Raw genomic sequence first — 19,452 nt, 5'->3', positions numbered from 1 at the left:
AGCGACGCTGCGAGAACGGGCCCCCGCGGCCCTGCCTCCTGCAGGGCTTCCCACAGCCCCGGGGGACTCACCGCTCCGAGGGTTTTTGGCAGGGACCGGGAACACCCCGCGGCTCTGCCGGGCCGAGGGCCCTGCCCGTGACGCAGCGATGCAGCGACAGCGCGGCCCCATCGCGGCCCCGTCACGGCCCCGCTCGGCCCTGCCCGGCAGGAGGGAAGGGAAATGACATGGGGGGGAGGCCTTCACCCTCCGCCCCCTCCGCCCGTGACACGGCGCTGCCCCGTCACACGGGAGAGCTGCGAACAACACCCGGGCTGGGCCGCCGGCTCTGCGCCCCCCCGAGCCCCCAATCGCCCCCGCTGCGATCGCCCTTCCACCATCCCAGGCTCAGCCCCTGCCCGGTGCTCGGGAGGGCCGCCAGTGCTCCGGGCACGGCCGGGGCTCGGCCGCGGCACACGCCGATGGTCGCCGCTCGTTAACACAAACAATTAGCGAGCGCAGCCAGCGAGAGCCCGGATGCTGCCGCCGCTGGCACGGCACGGGCAGCGGCCACAGGTCCCGCCCAAACGGCGCATTCTGCCGGTTTAACTCTTGTCTGGGAGCTGCATAAGGAGATATTGGTCACACAGGGAGCGCTCCGTCCCGCGAGGGCGGTCAGACCCTGGAACAGGCTTCCTGGAGAGGTGGTCGGTGCCCCGAACCGTCAGTGTTCAAGGGGCATTTGAACAATGCCCTTAATAATGTGCTTTAATTTTTGGTCTGCCCTGAAGGGGTCCAGCAGTTGGACTTAATGATCCTTGTGGGTCCTTTCCAACTGAAATATCCTATGCTATGCTATGCTATGCTATCCTATCCCGTATCCTATCCCGTATCCTATCCTATCCTATCCTATCCTATCCTATCCTATCCTATCCTATCCTATCCTATCCTATCCTATCCTATCCTATCCATCCTATCCTATCCATCCTATCCTATCCCATACCCTATCCTATATCCTATCCTATCCTATCCTATCCTATCCTATCCTATCCTATCCTATCCTATCAATTCTCTTCTATCCTATTCATAAACTCAAGTGTAAAATGTGTTCTTCAGGACCAAGCCCAGGCAGCATTCCCTGATCATTCCACAAGATCATTGATCGCAGGGTCAGTCTAACTCTTTGGGAGAGGACTCCATGAACGCAGAACGCCTCTCTCCTACAGGAAGCAGCTCAGGACAGCAGGCAGGCAGCCCTGTCCTTGTCCCCAGGGGGCAGATTCACAGAGGATCACTGGGCTCTCCCAGCCCATCCATCCCTGCTCAGTCCCCGCGCACCCACCACACCACCCCAATCCCCCAGTGCTGACCCACTGCAGGCAGCAAAAACACATCCTGGTGCTGTCCCTGGGTCTGACCACGATGCTCCCAGCCAGGAAACAGGTACCTGAGGGATCCTCCCGCTGCTGCTTCCACCGCCACCTCCCGACAGCCGAAGGCTCCTCCTCCCACCCCAGTGTGGCCTCAGTCCCTCCAGGGCAATGGCAGGGCTTAAAACGGGGCACACAGAAAACTCGGCCTCCAGGTCAAGGATACACAGGCTACACGAGCCAAACTTCCTCAGCAGGATTTCTGGAAAACCCAAATGCAGCACCTGGCACTGGGGCCATGAACTTGTTCACCTGCTGGACCCTCACACCCTAATCCTGGTCACACTGTGGTGATCAGCTCGTCACACCTCGGCTGCCCATGGGAAACGCTGCTGGCACACTGACACTGAGGACAGCAGCCACTACCCACACAGTGGGGACTGGCACGGGCACACCAGGGACCTTCCCATGCACCCTTGGGTTTGTTGATGGTTATTGCAACATGCACCAAGGTGTAAATGTGCAGCTCCTCACGTTCTGTCAGGTGGATCTGTGATGTAGAGCAAACCCCTGTACCAGAGTTCCCAGCTCTGCAGAGCTGGCACAGGCACTGCCCACCACCTTGTGTATCAAGCTCTGCAAGCACCTGGGGCTGATCTTTCTCTTCCTTCAACAACTTCCTCCATTATTTCTGTCTTATTTGCAACTCATCGACCATCTGACATTTAAAAGGGACACCTGAAGGAGCTGCACACACCAGCAAGGCCAGAACTCGACTCCGACCAGTGCAGTGTCCCCGAGCAGCAGGGAAATCACAGAATGGTTTGGGTCGGAAGGGTTAAAGATCATCCAGTCCCACCCCCTGCCATGGGCAGGGACACCTTCCACTATCCCAGGCTGCTCCAAGCCCTGTCCAACCTGGCCTTGGACACTTCCAGGGAAGACACCAAAGGCTGTGCTTCCCTCCTCCGCCTTCTGGGAGGGCACCACGGAGCCTGCCAACTCAACCACTTGACTTGGGCGTAGGAAAAACTTTTATTTACACGTTAATTAAAAAAATACTTGACAAAAAAGGCATACAGTATTTTATACTAAAAGAATAAAGATTTTTATTAAGCACTGTAAGTTGCATTCAATAGCCTTCAAAGACACCACACCACAATCCATCTACAACCAGCCAAACCCAACAGTAGTTCATTCTTGCACAATCCATGAGTTGGGGCAGAACTCCCTTCAACTTACATTAAGATACCTACTTAGCTCTGGCGGGCAGGGAATGGGGAATTACACCTCATTTCTGATCACTAATGTGTGATGAAGAGCATCAGGAGAATTATATGAAAACGAATATAAAGAAATGATTCTGATTTTGAAGTACATTAAGTTTGGAAACACTAACAAAAACATCAAAATGATACAGGTATATTTGCTTATACTAAATTCTTGATGGGAAAGTTCTCAAGAACAAGCCATTTGTTTCCTGCTACAGAAGGGGGGTACTTTTTTTTTTTTTTTGAAGATCAAAGCGTTTTTTTTTTTTTTGTTTTTCACAGAATTTCATATTTGCTAATATGAAGGCATAAAACAGCAACAGAGAACAATAATGCATACAGCAATGAGTACACCAGGGTAACGTTGATATTCAAAACGGCTAGATAATTTTTTTTTTTTAAAGTTTTAGAATAAATGCAACAGAGGTCAATAATCACAAAATTTTAAGGTTAGAGCAAGATCAGTCAATGACTAAACATAGTTAACATCTTTTATAGGACTATTACTGATTATTAGCTTTTTTTGTTTTGCAAATGGGCACAGTACTTGTAAGAATGGAAGAAAGAGGACAATAACATGCATAATATTAACTACACACTTTAAAAATCATGAACCATGCAGAAGTTTAGCTCAAATAGTAGTACTAATGGTCTACGTCTGATTCAAAACCACATAGTTCATTGATCACGGATGCATGGTATTAGTCACAAAAAGTTTCCCAACACATTGTGTTTGTTTTGAAAGGTCGTTTGCATCTTCTATGATTTCAAGTTTATATCTCCGTTTAACTCGCTCGTAACGTATATGTATGATGTCTATTGAACTCAGCAGAACTGCAAGTGTTACTGAGAATTGGTAGTTTCGAGAGTTTTGCACATTTTTTTTTAAACACAAAAGAACCACGGCAACGGTGATGAGATTTCAGAAAGAAAAAACTGTGGTTGTGCCTTTTTCCCCCCATAATCATGAAATCAAAGCCTTAAAGAAAGCTTTATTGTGACACAGTAATGCAAAATCAAATATAATGGCATACATATGGTGCCAAGTACTAAAAATTATAGTTTTAAGCTATATATACTTAAAGACTGCCAAAATTTGTTTTCTTTATATTTCAAAAAACAAAACTACAAGCTTTTGTCATAACCAGTTTAAACTTTATGTATACTTCATTTTAAGTGCGGGAGTCAAATGCTCTTCATTCTCTTTTTTTTTTTTTTTTTTTTTTTTTTTTTTTTTTTTTTTTTTTTTTTTTTTTTTTTTTTTTTTTTTTTTTTTTTTTTTTTTTTTTTTTTTTTGCTTTTGTTTTATTGTAGCATTTTGACTACAACTGGTTAAAACTAAAAAAATGTGTTGTTTAAATCTCTGACATCAAAGAGGGATCCGAATTTCCAAAGTCCTCATTTTTCTCTTACGGAAAGGAAAAAATGTACGTAACTGTAGGCTCTCTTTCTTTCCAGATATTCCTAATCCTGACCCTTCCCAACATCCTTCACCCTCTATAAAAAATAAGTTTACTCTTCTTTTTTTAAGACAGTGGCCTCAAGAGCATCATCTTTATGGCAAACACTGTCTGCATTTAGTGCATTTAAGTGAGGATTCGTATTGCACATTTTAGAGTCATTACTCAAGGCACTTTCAGACTGATTGGAAGCCCTGATGTCTCCTGTATTCCCATTCATCTGGGAAGCTGGTTTTTCCTCAGTCACAACTCCATTTTCAGCCAGGGATCCATCTGAAGACACAAGTGAGGATTTAGATTCCTCGGATTTTGACTTAAGTTCTTTGGCTACTTCTTCTGCTGAAGCAGCGTAAGGAGGTTTGCCCTAGTTGTTAAAAAAAAAAAGAGAATTACTGAAGAACCAGTGCTATAAATGTATATAAATCTATAACTGTACAGTCTGATACAAGGATGCCACAACAGGCAGCATGCAGGGCGCAGGATCGTGAGTGAACATGAAATATTAGGCATTTGCTGAAAGAAGTGACCAAAAAAAAAAAATACACGGAGGAGAGGATTTTCAGTGTTCCCCAGAGCCTCCCGATGCTCCTGGGGCAAATGCCTTAGTTTCAACCACGATGTTTCACTTATTTCACAACATCAGAGGTACATAAATGTCTGGAAACACCAAAACTGAGAGTCGAGGTACAGCTGAACTCTGCTTCTTGGTTCATGTGTGCTGTGATTTAATGGCAGGGTTACATGTAGCTCAAATTCAAGCCCCACTGTTTTCAGACAGCATTTACAGGAGTGCAGAGGCACCATGCAGTGTTCTCTGCACCAGGCTATATGCTTCCAACGTTAGGAGAGGGGATTCATACAAAAAGCATATAGTAAAATCTTACAAGAGTGAGTAGAGCCATAAAACCCAGACTGATGCGGCATACAATTAGTTATAAAGTATCTAGAATTAATCTTAGCATTCCAGAAACATAACAGGCTTTCAAGAAACCCAAATTAAGCAGGTTGGGCTGCTAGGAAGCAGCGCACTGCTCTGTCACGCTGTTCACAAAATCAAGTGCTACGAAATGGCTTAAGACAGGGACACCTGATACACCTCAAACAGCAGCAAACCCCTCCCCTGTCACCTGCCAGAACAGCGTGTTAGTGCTGCACTGAGCTGCTGAAGGATTCTACAGAAGGATTTTGCAGGTAAGGCAGCACTGCTGTTCTCCAGCATTCTCATTACCCAGATAATCACCAGCAACTCTCAGTCCCACTGCACAGGTACGGGACTGGCCCCTGAGGACAAGGGACACTGATCACCCGTGTCCGTGGGCCTCTTTCTAGGGGTTACTGCGCCCAGCTCTCAAGACATGCTGTTGTTTCTTTACAGACCAAGAGGGAAAGGTCTCACGCTGGCACAAAAAAAGGCCAGTCTGATGTGTTTGGTAAATACAAACAGCTCATTTTGGTCACATTCCCAGCCCTTGGGGAGGGGGTGACTCGGGGTGAGCCTGGCCCCAAAGACACCCCTCCTCATCCTGGGGCTGTGAGCTCAGGGTACACCAGCACCACTCAGCCTGAACTGGGCATCACAGTCTACTCACTACACATGAAGTTGCCCAAGTTCTCCCTGCCACGTGCATTTCAAACCACCTTTTGTCCTCTTCCTGTATAAGGAACATACTAGAGGGACTTGATGACCACAAAATGTAGAGAGCTAGGGACCAGTCCACAGAAAATGCCATTTATCTTTCTTCTCCAGGCATAATTTTGCACACAGGTCCTTGTGATCACAAGTATTTACCATCCAAATTACACATCGTTAATAAAAATGTGAATATCCAACCTTGATGTCACTTGCCAACACACGTGCAGGTACTACCTGAACTACACTTCCATATGTACACCTACAGTAAGAGCCTGGAATATTTGGGAGGAACTTTTCAGGCTTTCCTTTATTTCAAAGGTTAAAGTACTCAGAAATTAGATATTCTATCACTAACACAGTGGTTTCTCTTCTATTTAAAGATGTAAAGTTTCAGATCCAGAGGTACATTTGTAAATTATACAGAGTCTGTGTACACAGGAATTTAACTAGGAAGTGAAGCATCTGAATTTTTACACCTAAAAACCAGTAAGTTTTACTGGAAGTTGAGTTGCTTCATTATCTACTGGAGAACATTCTTACTGTCTGGCACCTGCAAACACCCCCTACTCTCAGGTGTCCCTGACAAATGGCATGTCCGTATGACATATTTATTGTGGAAGTTCTTCCAGCTATTTCCTACTCATTCCTCCGTCACAGTCCAAACTGCAGAGCAGCCAGAACGATGGAAAAGGGAAGAAAACAGAACTGTGAAGCAACAGGCAGAGATCACAGAGATCAGCAGCTCGGCCAGCTGTACTTGAAGGATCCATGGAAAAGACCAAAGTCGTGATCCATGGACGCCTCTCAGGTTGTCACCAGAAAGGAACCTGTGTGCTCATGGGGCAAAGGCTGCTCTGCTATTCCCAAGAAGTTTAGAGCCAGCTCTTTTATCTGGAGCCCTCCAGCAGCAAAGATCCTTCACTGCTACAAACTTTCCTTCGTGAGGTTGGACCACGGTCCCAGAAAAGGAACTGGGGAAGAGTGGGGGCGGGAACAGAACTGCTAATTTGTTTCAGCTTTGTATTTCTCCCACTTTCCTAAATTTTCTTCTACTCCCACGACTGGTTCGAGCAGCGTAGGCACAGGATTCATGTCAAAGCACATTCTTCCACGTGTGTCTTTAGAAGCAAAGTTTGCCTTAAGTGAGATGTGACACCAGCTTGTCCTGGTACAGCTCACAGCCACTTTGAGCTGGTCTGGAGTCCAGCCCAGCCCAGCCTGTCCCACAGAGCCAAGTCAGGCACTTGGCTTCATTACCTGAATTGCTCCCTGGCTTTTATAACCTCGCCCATAGTACCTTCCGCCTCTTCCGAAAGTTCTTATCACCGGAGTGGAGATAACTCCTCTGGGACGCCTGCAGGGGTGGGGGAGAGAGGACAAAACAATCACACATCAGAGCTTTGTTTACAACTCTCCTTTTACATTTCATTTTGCTGGAATATTTTTTTCCCTAGCTTTACTGTCTTTACTTCCTTAACCACAAGTCTTTAGAGAAGCAAGATGATTAATTCTGAATCACAGGGTTCTACTGCTCCCAAGTGTATCAAACCCACCAAACCTCTTGGGTTTGGAGTGATAAAATGCCCTTTTCTGTATTTCCTTTCTAGAAAAACAATGAATGATATTTTCAAGCTCTACAGAAATATTATCCAAGTGTCGAATTATCCTCACGGCACTTTAAAACCAGAGCTCAAAATACTTTCACCTTACAAAAATAGCAATTTGAACCACTTACAAGGTCATTTTCCCCATTTAGTAATACTTCCCCCATATAAACACATGAGACATACAGGATTTGATAAAGTGAGGCAAAATACAAAACTGCTTTGGTTTTGATGGGAGAATACAAAATTATCTACGAAACTGAGGGGATAAAGGAGTTATCATCCCTATCTGGTGTGTGGCAATTGATAAGCTGGGATGCTTTCCTATGGAGGCTCCCATCTTGGACACACTGGGTGGTAATTTTTGGTGTGATTCAGTACAGATTAGATCAGATCAAAACAAACTTTCTCCCCTTTGGCCTCAAGTTGGGCCAGGGAAGGTTTAGATTACATAGCACAGGCTGCCCAGAGCAGTGCTGGAGTCACCACTACAAGTGTTCAAAAAACGTGTGTCTGTGGCACTTGGGGACACGGTTCAGTGGTGAACATGGTGGTGGTGTTGGGTTGGTGGCTGGATGTGACAATCCCAGAGGTCTTTTCCAACCCTCATGATTTCATGATTCAGCTAAAACTGTTTTAGTCCCATCAACTGTAGCAACTCAACTTCCCTATCATTATGCCAAGGATACCACTCCCCTAAAAACGCCTTTTGTTTTCTTTACTAAAAATACTGGATTGCTCTAGAAGTGTGGAATTGCTCTGTGTTTCCTCTGGATCTGCTGCCTGATTCCAGCAGGTGACACTGGCCTGTGCCCCCCTGCAGTCTCTTCATACACGCTGTGAATGCCCACACTGGGCACTAAGAAACTAAATTCTGCAAGAGCAGAGAATGAAGAGGGAAAAGCTGTGGTTTGCATCTGAGTCACCCTCACTGCCTTCCTTCCTCACCCTGCCCACTGGCTCTTCTTTGTACAAGGTGAAAGTGTGCCCTTTAAGGAGCTGAGCAAGACTTTTCCCCCTCAGGAAATCACAGAGAATACATTGCTGGGTCCAAGCCAATACTAAACAGCTGGTGTAATTTTACACAATAAGAACATCTGAGCTCAGTGTTGCAGAGACGTGAGACAATGGGGTGAACAAGCCTGACTCGATCCCTCTGCTGGAACAGATAAAAATGCAATACAAGTGTGCAGGACTAGGCAATCAACTGAGACAACCTCCTGTGCTGTTTCCTAGTCCTGATCTTTGGTAGGAAACAACCTCTGCCAACAGGGACTCCAGTCACTGAAGTGCCTGGAAGTTTAGGTTGGATATCAGGGAAAGGTTCTTCCCACAGAGCACTGAACAGGCTCTCCAGGGCAGCAGGCACAGGAGATGGAGGAACTTCTATCCTGCATGTGTGTGTCAGTGTAAGGCAGCTCTGAGCCTGAGGGTGCCCCAGACCCCCCTCGGGGTGCTCTGGCAGACAGAGTGCAGGTCACTGAGAGAAGCAACCAGCTCTGCAGGAGGCCACTCTCCTGTTCATGCATCCTCATGAAAAATAGAACTGATGATCTTCCAATAACCCCATTTCACCAGTGAAAAAGGTTGTTTTGTCCACTGATACCCAAAAGAGCCTCGTGCCTCCTCACCTTTGCTCATTCCCACTGTCTCCAGCTGCTGCTCTGGAGCAGCACAGGAGCCTCATGAAGCCCACACAGGTACCTGTCAGTTGTCTGAAACAACTAAAACAACACTCAGTGCTTTTGTTTTGGCAACTAAATCTCATTCTAGAGAATTAAGTGCCCTCAGAGGTCAGCCCTGTTCTCACATCAGTGCTGTGTGCTGTTGATGAACCTGCTCATCTTCATTTCTGCTGCTCCTGCCTCTCCCCATCCCCACAGCAGCTCCATTCTCCCAGGGCTTCAGATCAACCCATCTCCTCACTCAGCCCTACAAGACAAGCATTCCAACAGCTCTGGCTGACTCCAGCATGAAGCTTTACAGTGCATGTTCGAGTATGTAAACAGAGAGAGGAATTCATGCAGTGCAGACTTAGACATAATATCTGAATCACATTACTTTGGAATTGCCTCCTGTAACAGAAAGAACCTTAATTAAAAGGTAAGAGTTCTGTAAGGCACAGAACCAGCAAACCTATGGAAAAAATATAATCTTAAAAGTAATGGACTACATATTTTTGTAATAAAGTATTTGTTTCTCAGACAGGCTGTGCCCCTGTAACTTCAGCTGTAGTTCAATGAAGTGGTAGAGCTGAAGAAATTATTATTCTTTTAAGCACAACTCCCACCATGACTGTAACAGAGAACTATTAACCCTAGAAGTGTCCTTTAGGTGTTTTCTGCTTCACGGAAGAATCACCTAATGTAGTTATTAAAAATGTTATCATGCTTCTTAGAAAATGTCCTGCCATGAAACAGAAGGGAATTGAATGTAATGTGTTTATTGATTTCAGGGAAGAGAAGGCCCCTCACTCATTTCCTCATGCAAAACAAACCTCTGTGTGTGTATTAATCTCAGACTGAGTATGAATTTTATTTGCTCAAAGATGCTTACACCTACCTGAATAACTGATTAAGAAAATTTTAAAAGGAATGTCAATGCTTTTCTCGAGTATTCAGCGGGTATAATCGACCTCAGGTGTCCTAAAACGTGCCATATGCAGTCTTTACTTTTCCCTGTTTTCCTTGTTTCCCCCAGTCATTAAATCCCACGTGAGAAGCACGTTGCCAGGCTGGCACTTACCCTCTGGCTGGTCCTCCCACGGACACCACCTGCAGAGGAAATGGCCCTCTCCCCCCTCGTCCACGTCTGCTTCCAGCCCAATGGCCGACTACAGTGCCGGCAATTTCAAGTTTCCCTCCCTGAGAAGGAATAGGTTGGACTCCTGCACATAAAAGCAAAACCAAACCTTGATCTTCACAATCATCACAGTAAAAGTTCCAAATGAATGGAAAGCTGCTTTGCCCAGATTTCACCACATATCCCATTTCCCCTATGGATACTGTGAGACTGTTGCTCATGTTGTGGTATTTCAGAAGTGTTAGAACTCCAAGAATCTGTTTTCCCCCCACCACTTTTTTTTAAAGACAGATATGAATTCTGAAAAGAAAAATTAACTAGTATGAGTGCTTCAGTTTCAGTGATTACAAATATACTTGAGATAAGCCTCAAGAAACAAGGGGAACTTTACAAGCTGGCTGAAGATTGTTTTCTTTCCTGCACTCCTAATGAAGAAGTAATTCTTGTAGGTTCGAGGCACTTTTTAGCCAACACCAAGTATCAGCATAAACCACACAGATTATATTTGCAGTAAAGAACTTACTAGGCAAGATTAGCTGTACTAAGTTGCCATAAAAATGTAGCATTTAAATTGATCTGGGTGTAGAAGGTGGGTTTATCCTTCCCCTTCCAAGAAAGCAGCTAAAATTGCAATTGTCTAAAATGCAACTGTAGCTGCTGTTCAAGTTGCTTATGTCTTAATACCGGTGTTTTGCCCTTAAAATTCAACTCTGGGGCATAACATGTATTTTAAGAAATCCGTGTAAGTGGGACTGAGCCAGATGTTACTGGTAAGACCATCAGCACCAAAAGGGTTACAAACCACAGCATTTATGCAGCCACAATTAGTCTCCAAACGTTAATAGGCTGGGAACTACACTACTGATTACATCCAGAAGGTTCCTACTTCCCTGTGCAAGTCCTTCAGCTCGAAATGCAGATGGTTTGCAGGGGTAGAGTTATTCACATGAAGCATTAGAGGTATGTTTGCTCTTAGGATAAAAGCTCAGAGGCCAGAAAGAACAGCTAAATAAATAGGAAAAAATTACCCTGAACGGGGGATTGGAATCAACAGGTTTCCATCATCCCACCTCGCACGGGATCTAAGCAACGGGCACATTGGTAGGGGAACTAAATCGTACTCCTGTGTCCATGCCAGCACTGATGCCAGCAGGGAAGGGATCAGCAGTAACAGTAAAGTCACTCATGTCTACACTGGGTTTTTGCAAAAAGCTCAACTGCCTCGGATTTTGGAAAACGCCTGTTAATAGGGTGAGGCAGAGTCCAGTGGGTTACAGATCCCCCCTCGCTTTTTGGGCACAGGAGCCAGCCCACCCCATTGGGTTTCTGGGCTCTCCTGACTCGGAGCAGGGTTTCTAGGTGTGAGGGGAGGCTGGCGGCAGGGACGTAGAGCAGAGCAGACAGCAGGCTCTGGAGAGGGAAGCTGAGACAGTTAGGGAGACAGGGAGTCAGAAGGAAAGCCTCAGACCAAACCGTACAAAGTGGAGGGAAGCCGTTGCCAGAAGCTCTAAGAAAAGGGTTTTGGGTATAATTACCGCCCTGAAACTTGCTAGTCCTGTTGCTGTCATTGCCAGAGAAGGCTCCGGAGTGTCCTGCCGCTGCCGCCACCCGGAAGGCCCGGTAAGCGCCTGTGGCTACTGTTTCCCCATAAGGGCCTCCGAAGCCATAGACTCCTGTTAGACCCAGGGTAAAGAAAGACAGGGGAAAAGCTGTGAGGGGGCCAGGCATCTGGGAAGGCCCCAGCAGAGAGGTTGCTGCCTCCTTCCACCCTTCCGGAGCCAGCCAGGAGGGCGGTGCTCCCGCGGGCTCCTGTGGGTGATGCTGCGCCACCACACCGAGGGAGCCCTGGCCAAAGCTGTCCTGCCGCCTCAGCCAGCACGGTGTCCCTTGTCCAAAGAGCTCGCCTCGACCCTGGGCTTGCAACGGGATCCCAATTTCTGTGGTGGTGTAAAGGCTTGGGGCAATTTGTTGGCAGTGAGCTCTGGTGGCTACAGTCGTGGCACCCCGGGAATGCCTGTGTCCATATCCACACACCGATGGGCCTTGGGACAGAGAGACTCTGAGGAAGGGAGCAATCCTAGGAATGGTTGTGTCAGTATTTACACTCGAGGGTGCCAATGGTTAAATGACTGTAGCAAAACACAGAGGGGTGGGGAGGGTGAAAGGCTGTCCAACCCTGACAGTTAAACCGTGTCCATTAATTTATAAACATTTTGAAGCAATGCACTGTGCAAGTCAGAGCCTTTTCATAACACCCAGCGTCCATCCATTCCTCTTTTTTCTAGTTCTACAATAGCAGTAAAAATATTTTCATCTGGCACAGTTACTGAAATCCTGATGGAAACACGCCCATTCCGTATCACTGGGCTACGGCTGATAAAAGTAACTCCAAAATACAGTCCTTGGCACCTGCCAACACAAGCTTTTATGTGTTTTCTCTGTGAAATGGAACAGGGAAACGGGTTTGTAGTTCTGGGAGTGTGCAAGGTAAGGTAATGTGTGTGGCACCGCTGTCCCATCACTTACCAGCAAAGCCTCTCCCCCTGCCCTGAGGTGGTGGGACTGGCCCAAAGTGTCGAGGATACATAGAAGCTGGATAGAAAGGCATGGCAGGTGGAGGTGGGAAAGGGAGAGGATGGTTCTGCCTGGAGAAATTTAATCCTTCTAGGATGCTCTGACGCATCTTTTCAACCTTGGCTGCCTGCTCAGCCTAGGAATAAAGAGAAGGTCACAGAGGGATATTAAAATTTTCTTTCAGATTGTATAAAACTGCATTTACACAACAAATTCAAAGAAGAAAGCAAAATCATAGAAGAACAGAGACAGAATCATCATCCTAAACCTGGACTGCAAACCAGAGTCTGTGCAGACAGGCTGAAACATGCCTGGAGGGTTACAAGCCTGAGAAGGACCACAGCCACCATCAGTAGCCAAGCTAAGATCAGCTTCCCTCGAGTCAGAAATGAGGAAGGATATGATTTCATACCTCCCAAAAAATTAAAATTAAAAAAAAAAAATTTTGGTCATACAGTAAACTGTTGATTTTTATCAGTTTTTTGATTTTACAGTTAGATAATAATTTTGAATGATTTAGATACAACAAAAAACTCCTACATCTGTATTTTAAGATTGTAAGAAATGTGAAAAGCTAAAGGACCTCAAGAATTACTTCACAGCCTGTAAAATCAGTTAGAAACCACCAGTTTTCTTTCACTGTACACCCAGTGCAGCTTAGTCCTTAGTCCTCTGGGACAGCCTGACCCAAAAAGGCAGGACTTGAACAAATGAGCAGAGTGTTTCCAACTTGTCCACTCAGCGTGGCATTTAAGTTTCAGCTTCCAGAGAGAAAAAAAATGAAATTTAAGTTGATGCCTCTTCTTCCAAATCTGCCCAAATGCCATCCCAATCATTGAGACATAAGGGATTAAAAGCAAAAATCACCCAATAGCCATTCACTTTGTATTTTCCTTTCAAAGCAGAGACGTGACATGTGACGTAAACCATAATAAACCCACCCCATCCAACCCTTCTGGGCACAAGGAGCACTCCCTCACCCTGCTGAACTACACACCTGACCATCACAGAGGTCGATGAGCGGAACTTTCTCCCGGCTTGCTTTGATGAGCTTGGTCTGGAATAACTTCCCATCAAAATACATCCAGGGACAGCAGTGCTCCCACGGAATCGGCTGCCCGCAAGCGTCGTTGGCAAAAAGAGCCATGTCCACCCCGCTCATAAATAGAGCAGACAGCTGGATTCCACGGGGGTCCAGATTCTCAATCTGTTGGAAAACAGGGGAAAGTCAGGAAGATCGTTGTGAAATGTAATTCAAAGCTATTCCAACAGTTACATTCTTTGCAAAACTCTTGCAAACAGAGGGATTTTAAAAGGTTCATCCAGACTTTTCACACGCTGGAGTAGAAGAGTGCACCGGAACCTCTCGCCTGTGCATGAGGAGCTGCAATCCTCAGGAAGCCTGTGGTTCCATCCATCCGCTCTGGAGACCAGAGATAAACCCAAACCCCTCTATTTTCTCAACAAAGTGCAAGAAACTATTTCTACAGACACTCATAGGAAATCAGCAGTAGAAAACTTCATTAAAAATTTTATTCCAAATTAATTATGTGCTTCTGAGATGTGCTGTAGAACGTTTCAGGAATGAGCTCAATGCCAGCATTCCATTTTCCTTCCCATGTAACACATTTCCTTTCCAACTCCTTTATAATGGATTTTCTATTAGCTTGATTCAAGATTTTTCTGTGAGAACACAACTCTTAATAACAAGGCAGTGTTTATGCATACAACAGTTTTATTTAGGATGCAGGATAGAGACACAAAGGTAAAATTAAATGGTGAATAATAGCTGATGGTAGAAGAAAAAAAGGACTGGCTTGCAGCAAGTGTATTTTTAGCTCTGGCATAAGAAAATATCACTACTGGTGTTCTCTGAAATACTTCTCAAAATATCAGCCCTTTCTTGGGAACATTTTCAAGACCTTGGTATTAAACTTTAAAATTAAACTCCATTACTTTCCTTATGCACGAGCAACCTTTAAGGGCCCCAAGACTATCAAGCTCATTTTGCAGACAGCTGGGTTCAAACTCAGCTGTTCCTTCTGTCTGTATTCACAAGCAGCTTCATGTGAAGACAGTAACAACCCTGAGGAAATACTGCATCTTCCAGCTAACCAACATATCTTATAGAAGTTATCTGCATTTCTTTGTGATTGAAAAATAAAACAATGTCTATTAAACCAAAATATTGTCTGCTGTCTATCACTAGTCATTTGTTTTGTGTTGGGATGGAAAGAATATTTTCACTGTGAATTCCTTTCTTAGGTCTCTAAGACCAGCAATTTTCACAGTGAGTTTCCTCCTCTTTGCATCAGATCTTAAAGAGAGGCGAGACTTTGATGACTCCATAATTATAGATACCTCTGCCAAAATCTCTACCCCTAGATGTCCTTTAGGTTGTGGGCTCACCATCCCTGGAAGTGTCCAAGGCCAGGCTGGCCAGGGCTAGGAGCAACCTTGGACAATGGAAGGTGTCCCTGCCCACGGCAGAGGGTGGAACTGGATGAGCTTTAAGGTCCCTTCCAACCCAAACCACTCTGTGATTCTGTGATTCGTTTGTTGTGTTGTGTTTGGAGAATGGACATGGCACATCAAGTGGCTGATGCACAGCTGCTCTCTGATGCACCCAGCCAGGACTACAAAACTGCCATTAGAATTTGTGCTGATACCAACAGGTACAATTACTCAGCCTCAGGAGATTTTGGGGCAGATGCCTCGAACCACCCTCTCATGAGGCTTTGGAAGACTCTGCTACACTCTGCCAAGTGCAACGCTTGTCCTCTCAGATGAGCTGTCCAGTACTCACTCTGAAAAGGAGCTCCAGCACACACCTAAACAACTCTCCTGACAAACAGGAACTATGGTTAGGCTGCTTTTAAGGAATTAGCCGCAAGCAGCGCTGAAAACCATTGTTCTCAGGGGCCATAATAAGGTTATGATCCACCTCAGCAGCGATACCGTCCCAAGTGCTGCAGCAAACAAGTGGCTGTGCACAAACTCGTGGGGTGTTCACTGTGCTTCACATTTTTCTCAGCAATGAGGGAGAGGACAAATAAATCTCTTCCTGATGGGTTGTACTGATTTATTATTCTTCTGCTGACATTCGTCCTTTGGTATAAGGGAAGAGGGTTTTTGCTTTCTCTTAACTCTGCCACTACCCTTGCTAACATGTGAATTTTCTCCTTGCTCTGTGACAAGTTTAAACAAGTTTTGTAGTGGATTTGGTTTTCTTCCCCTTGCGCCGACTAATACTTTCACATCTAAGTGCTGAGTTTCCACGAGCAGATTGATTTGGTTTACAGATTAAGGCTGAGAAATCCTTGCCAGGGTGCTACAGGCAGGAACCCAACTCAAATTCCACTTGTCACCCACAGAAGAGAAATACTCACTTGCTGGCTTTGAGGAAACCTCTTGCAGACCTGGTATCAGTGACAAAATATACCCTGGAAAAGCCTAATAGCTGGAATATGTGTGAGCTTCATTGCTGTTTCTCCTGAGAAGAGGGGGGATAGAATTGCTGCTCGTGTCCACTTGGGAAACAAGTGCCACCTCCTCCTTGCTGCTTTACCTTCTGTATTTACAACAAGGATACCACACTAACTGTGAGTTAGCCAGCAGCATTTACCTTTTAACTTTTAAAATCCACAAAATAATGATTTTTACAATTCTATGAGTATTCATAAAGTGTTTTACTTCTTTCCCCTGCATTTTTCACTCAAGATTTATACAAAAGTCTTTCGCCATTCCTACACATAGCTGCAAAAATCTTTTGAGTGCTGAATCATGAGAAAATTCCCAGGTTAGTATTTAAAAACAGCCACATAGGGAAGAAGCCTTTCTTTTTCTGTATCTTTTCAGTGGAAGCACATTTGTTTCCAAGACATAAACTTTAGAAATTGGGAGAAGAGGTTCTGCAGTTACCTGTGCAATCAATGAAACAGAACAGATTATCAATCTCCACCACACTGTAAAATACTGAGATTAACATTTTGAAAAGTACAGGTGATTGCACAAGACTTTTAGTGAGACAAGCACGTACACATCAGCCACTGCAGTTAATTCTCAGAGCAGCTGGGAATACATTTCTGAAACCGTGGAAGTTAGATAGTTAAGAATTCTACCTTGAGTTCCTGAAGCTGGTCAGGTTCATAGAGCTTTGGAGACAATGCTTGGGCAAGGAAAGCATCCAGTTCCTGGCGGCGCAGAATGCGAACCCCCGGCCACTGCACCATGTACCTGCAGGGAAGGACAACCTGACTCAGCAGCCTCTCACTGGGTAAACAAGAAGGATTTGATGTGATCAGAAATCACCAGTGTATACACAGAACATGTGACAGGAGAGAAACGTGCTGTCCCAATGAAATGAGGGGCTTTACCACTTGGGCTGCTTTTTCTGCATCCTAACTACTCTAGAAGGAGAAACAAAGGAGTTTCGATGCTCAAAAGGCAAAATGAAGTTCAGTGGGACCAAAGACAAAATTTACATTTATCACTCTCAGAAATGGTTTATATTTTTTCATGTGCAACGTGCTACCCTTGGATTCTGACAGAATTACGAGCTAGTTGTGCAGAATAATTACCCCAAAGGTAAGCGCCTCCCAATTCCTCAGTTTTCAATCTGAAAATTAACACATCAGGGTTTTGGACCTTGTGGCTTTCTCTTTGGAAGGCTCAAGTACAGAACTAACGCTTCTACTGTTGGTTATCATCACCTCAACTGGATGAGCAATTCTAACCCAGGGAGCCTCACACAACGCAGGCAGAAGAGCATCATCACATGAGCTTCACATCCTGATAAGCTGCTATGCAGCTATTCTCTGAAGAACTCCCTCTTGTGCTGTGCAACTTCACCCACACCGAGGGCCTCTGAGGCCCCAAATAATATTTTTCAGTAAGCTGAAGCCTCGAGAATAGCAAGGGAAAACTAATTCAAATGCTACGTCAGCCTCTTTGCAACACAAGATCTTTTTCCTCTTCCCTTCAATCCTCAAGAGACTGAACAGAACCAGTGACTACACAACACTCTTTTCTACAGCCAAACCAAACCCCCCCATTCCTAGTGATGCTGCAAACAGGAATTAATGCCTTCTCCAGAGATTCCACAGTAAAAACTTTCCTTGGCTCTGGTTTGCCTGGAGGTGCCACTGACCTTAGCACACAGCAGAGCACCATAAGATGAGTGGGCACGTTAGTTGGGTTGAGCATTGCTGGTGTGTCCGATCGCATACAGGCCAGAAACGCCCTCATCCGTCGGTTCTTGTCTTCCACGGCTTTGCCCAGCCACAGCTTCTTCAGGTTGGGACAGGTCCACTCCCTGAAGGCCAGGGCTTCCACCAGCTCAGGGGTCTGAGGAGATTTGCCTTTGTAAGCAGCCCATTCCTTAATTATCACCGGTGAAACTGCAGAAAGGCAACAGCAGAAGGAAACCAGGCTGAGTTAATATTTCATAGTTCAGCACCTATTTCAAACTTCATATGCAGGAGATTTGGATCTGAAAAGCATCGCTCTGAGACTGCAATAGGTACCAGTGTGCTGGATTATACTGCCAAAATGGTAATTCAAACCCTGCATGAACCACCTTTTAATTGTGATCACTTACAAATTCAGTGCATACAGACAGGTGTTCACCAGGAATGTTATGCTAATATTTTCAAACCAATATACAACATAAAGGAACTACATATATTCTTCTAAAGCAAACAGCACAATTTCCCCATCCCTGGAAGTGCTGGATAGGGCCTGGAAGCAACCTGGTCTAGTGAAGGTGACCCTGTACATGGCAGGGGGCTGGCACTGGATGGTCTTTAAGGTCCCTTTCAACCTAAACCATTCTGTGATTCTAACCTGAAAATGTAATTTTCCTCTAAAATATCTGTGCCATGGATCAAAAGCCTAAAGTGATAAAAATAATACATAAACACAAATACATTCCACGTGTGCTCTTTTAAGAGCAATATGATCCTAGTGATTTCACTGGAATCAGATTTAATCCTGATATTATATCTGTCTGTAGTCGTTCAATTACTGCAATGGAATGAGATCTCAAATATGGGCGGGTTTGGGCTTTTTTTGCCTAAACATTTTATAAAATGTAACTTTCCTGAAGTCTTCCCATTCATTGCACTGCTTTCTATGAAGAGGTCAGTGGGTTTTGCCTGGGCTCCCTTTCACGTCCATCAGAACAAGGGCAGTTCACTCTATGTGGCTGCTAAATCATCTCCCTTTTTCCACTAGAAGGCAACTAGAACAGAACACAAGCTCAAGTCAAGGCTGAGACACGATACCTTTGGCCTTGGAGCGACCCTGAGCCTGACACAGCTCCCAATGTGTCTGCATCCTTCTAACTCCGAGCCCAGCTATGAGGTGTGGAAAGATTCAAGGAGCTTGTTAGCGCAGGCTCAGGTTACAGCCTGGGGAGATTCCCTGCAGGAGCACAGGCCTGCTCTTTCTGCTGGAAATCCGCTGGGCACACACCGAGGAGCGTGTCCTGCTGCTGCCAGCACAGGTCTGAGGGCTACAAAGCCCCCTTCAGCAATCAGGCTGCAGCCTTACAGGGGACTCTATAGCCAGGGGCAGAGGTGACAGTCAGGATTAAAGGAAGGACCTCCAAGACATCCCAAAGCTCTCTCATGCTTGTCGGGAATAAACCCAGCCTAGTATTGTAGTTACCCTTGACAGAGCCCAGGGCAGTTTTACAAAGATCACATGCAGCAATGCAAACAAACATTCTGATATATTTAGTTGGTAGCCTCACTACAA

At 45.4% G+C, this 19,452-nt stretch overlaps 1 protein-coding gene across 5 annotated transcripts in view; it reads right to left on the bottom strand.

The window, feature by feature from the left end:
• Positions 1-3,918: 3,918 nt before the first annotated feature.
• Positions 3,919-19,452, bottom strand: part of FAM120A (family with sequence similarity 120A) — a 50,097-nt gene continuing 34,563 nt past the window's right edge. For 2 of the 5 annotated variants that reach the window (XM_027888832.1, XM_027888831.1), the window contains exons 11-18: positions 17,843-18,092; positions 16,815-16,929; positions 13,691-13,900; positions 12,646-12,829; positions 11,655-11,801; positions 10,063-10,204; positions 6,971-7,067; positions 3,919-4,444 (exon numbers count right to left, since the gene is read on the bottom strand). In XM_027888832.1, coding sequence (XP_027744633.1) covers positions 4,133-4,444; positions 6,971-7,067; positions 10,063-10,204; positions 11,655-11,801; positions 12,646-12,829; positions 13,691-13,900; positions 16,815-16,929; positions 17,843-18,092 — 1,457 coding nt within the window. In that variant the 3' untranslated portion in view covers positions 3,919-4,132. The remainder of the gene's footprint in view (positions 4,445-6,970; positions 7,068-10,062; positions 10,205-11,654; positions 11,802-12,645; positions 12,830-13,690; positions 13,901-16,814; positions 16,930-17,842; positions 18,093-19,452) is intronic. The other 3 variants (XM_027888834.1, XM_027888833.1, XM_027888835.1) reach the window with 2 other exon arrangements.

The sequence above is a fragment of the Empidonax traillii genome, unplaced genomic scaffold (assembly GCF_003031625.1).
Source record: "Empidonax traillii isolate 1590-97213 ecotype Southwest subspecies unplaced genomic scaffold, ASM303162v1 scaffold246:size859669, whole genome shotgun sequence".
Taxonomy (NCBI): domain Eukaryota; kingdom Metazoa; phylum Chordata; class Aves; order Passeriformes; family Tyrannidae; genus Empidonax; species Empidonax traillii.
Note: the sequence above shows the minus strand (reverse complement) of the source record. Positions and strands in the feature narration are given on the sequence as shown.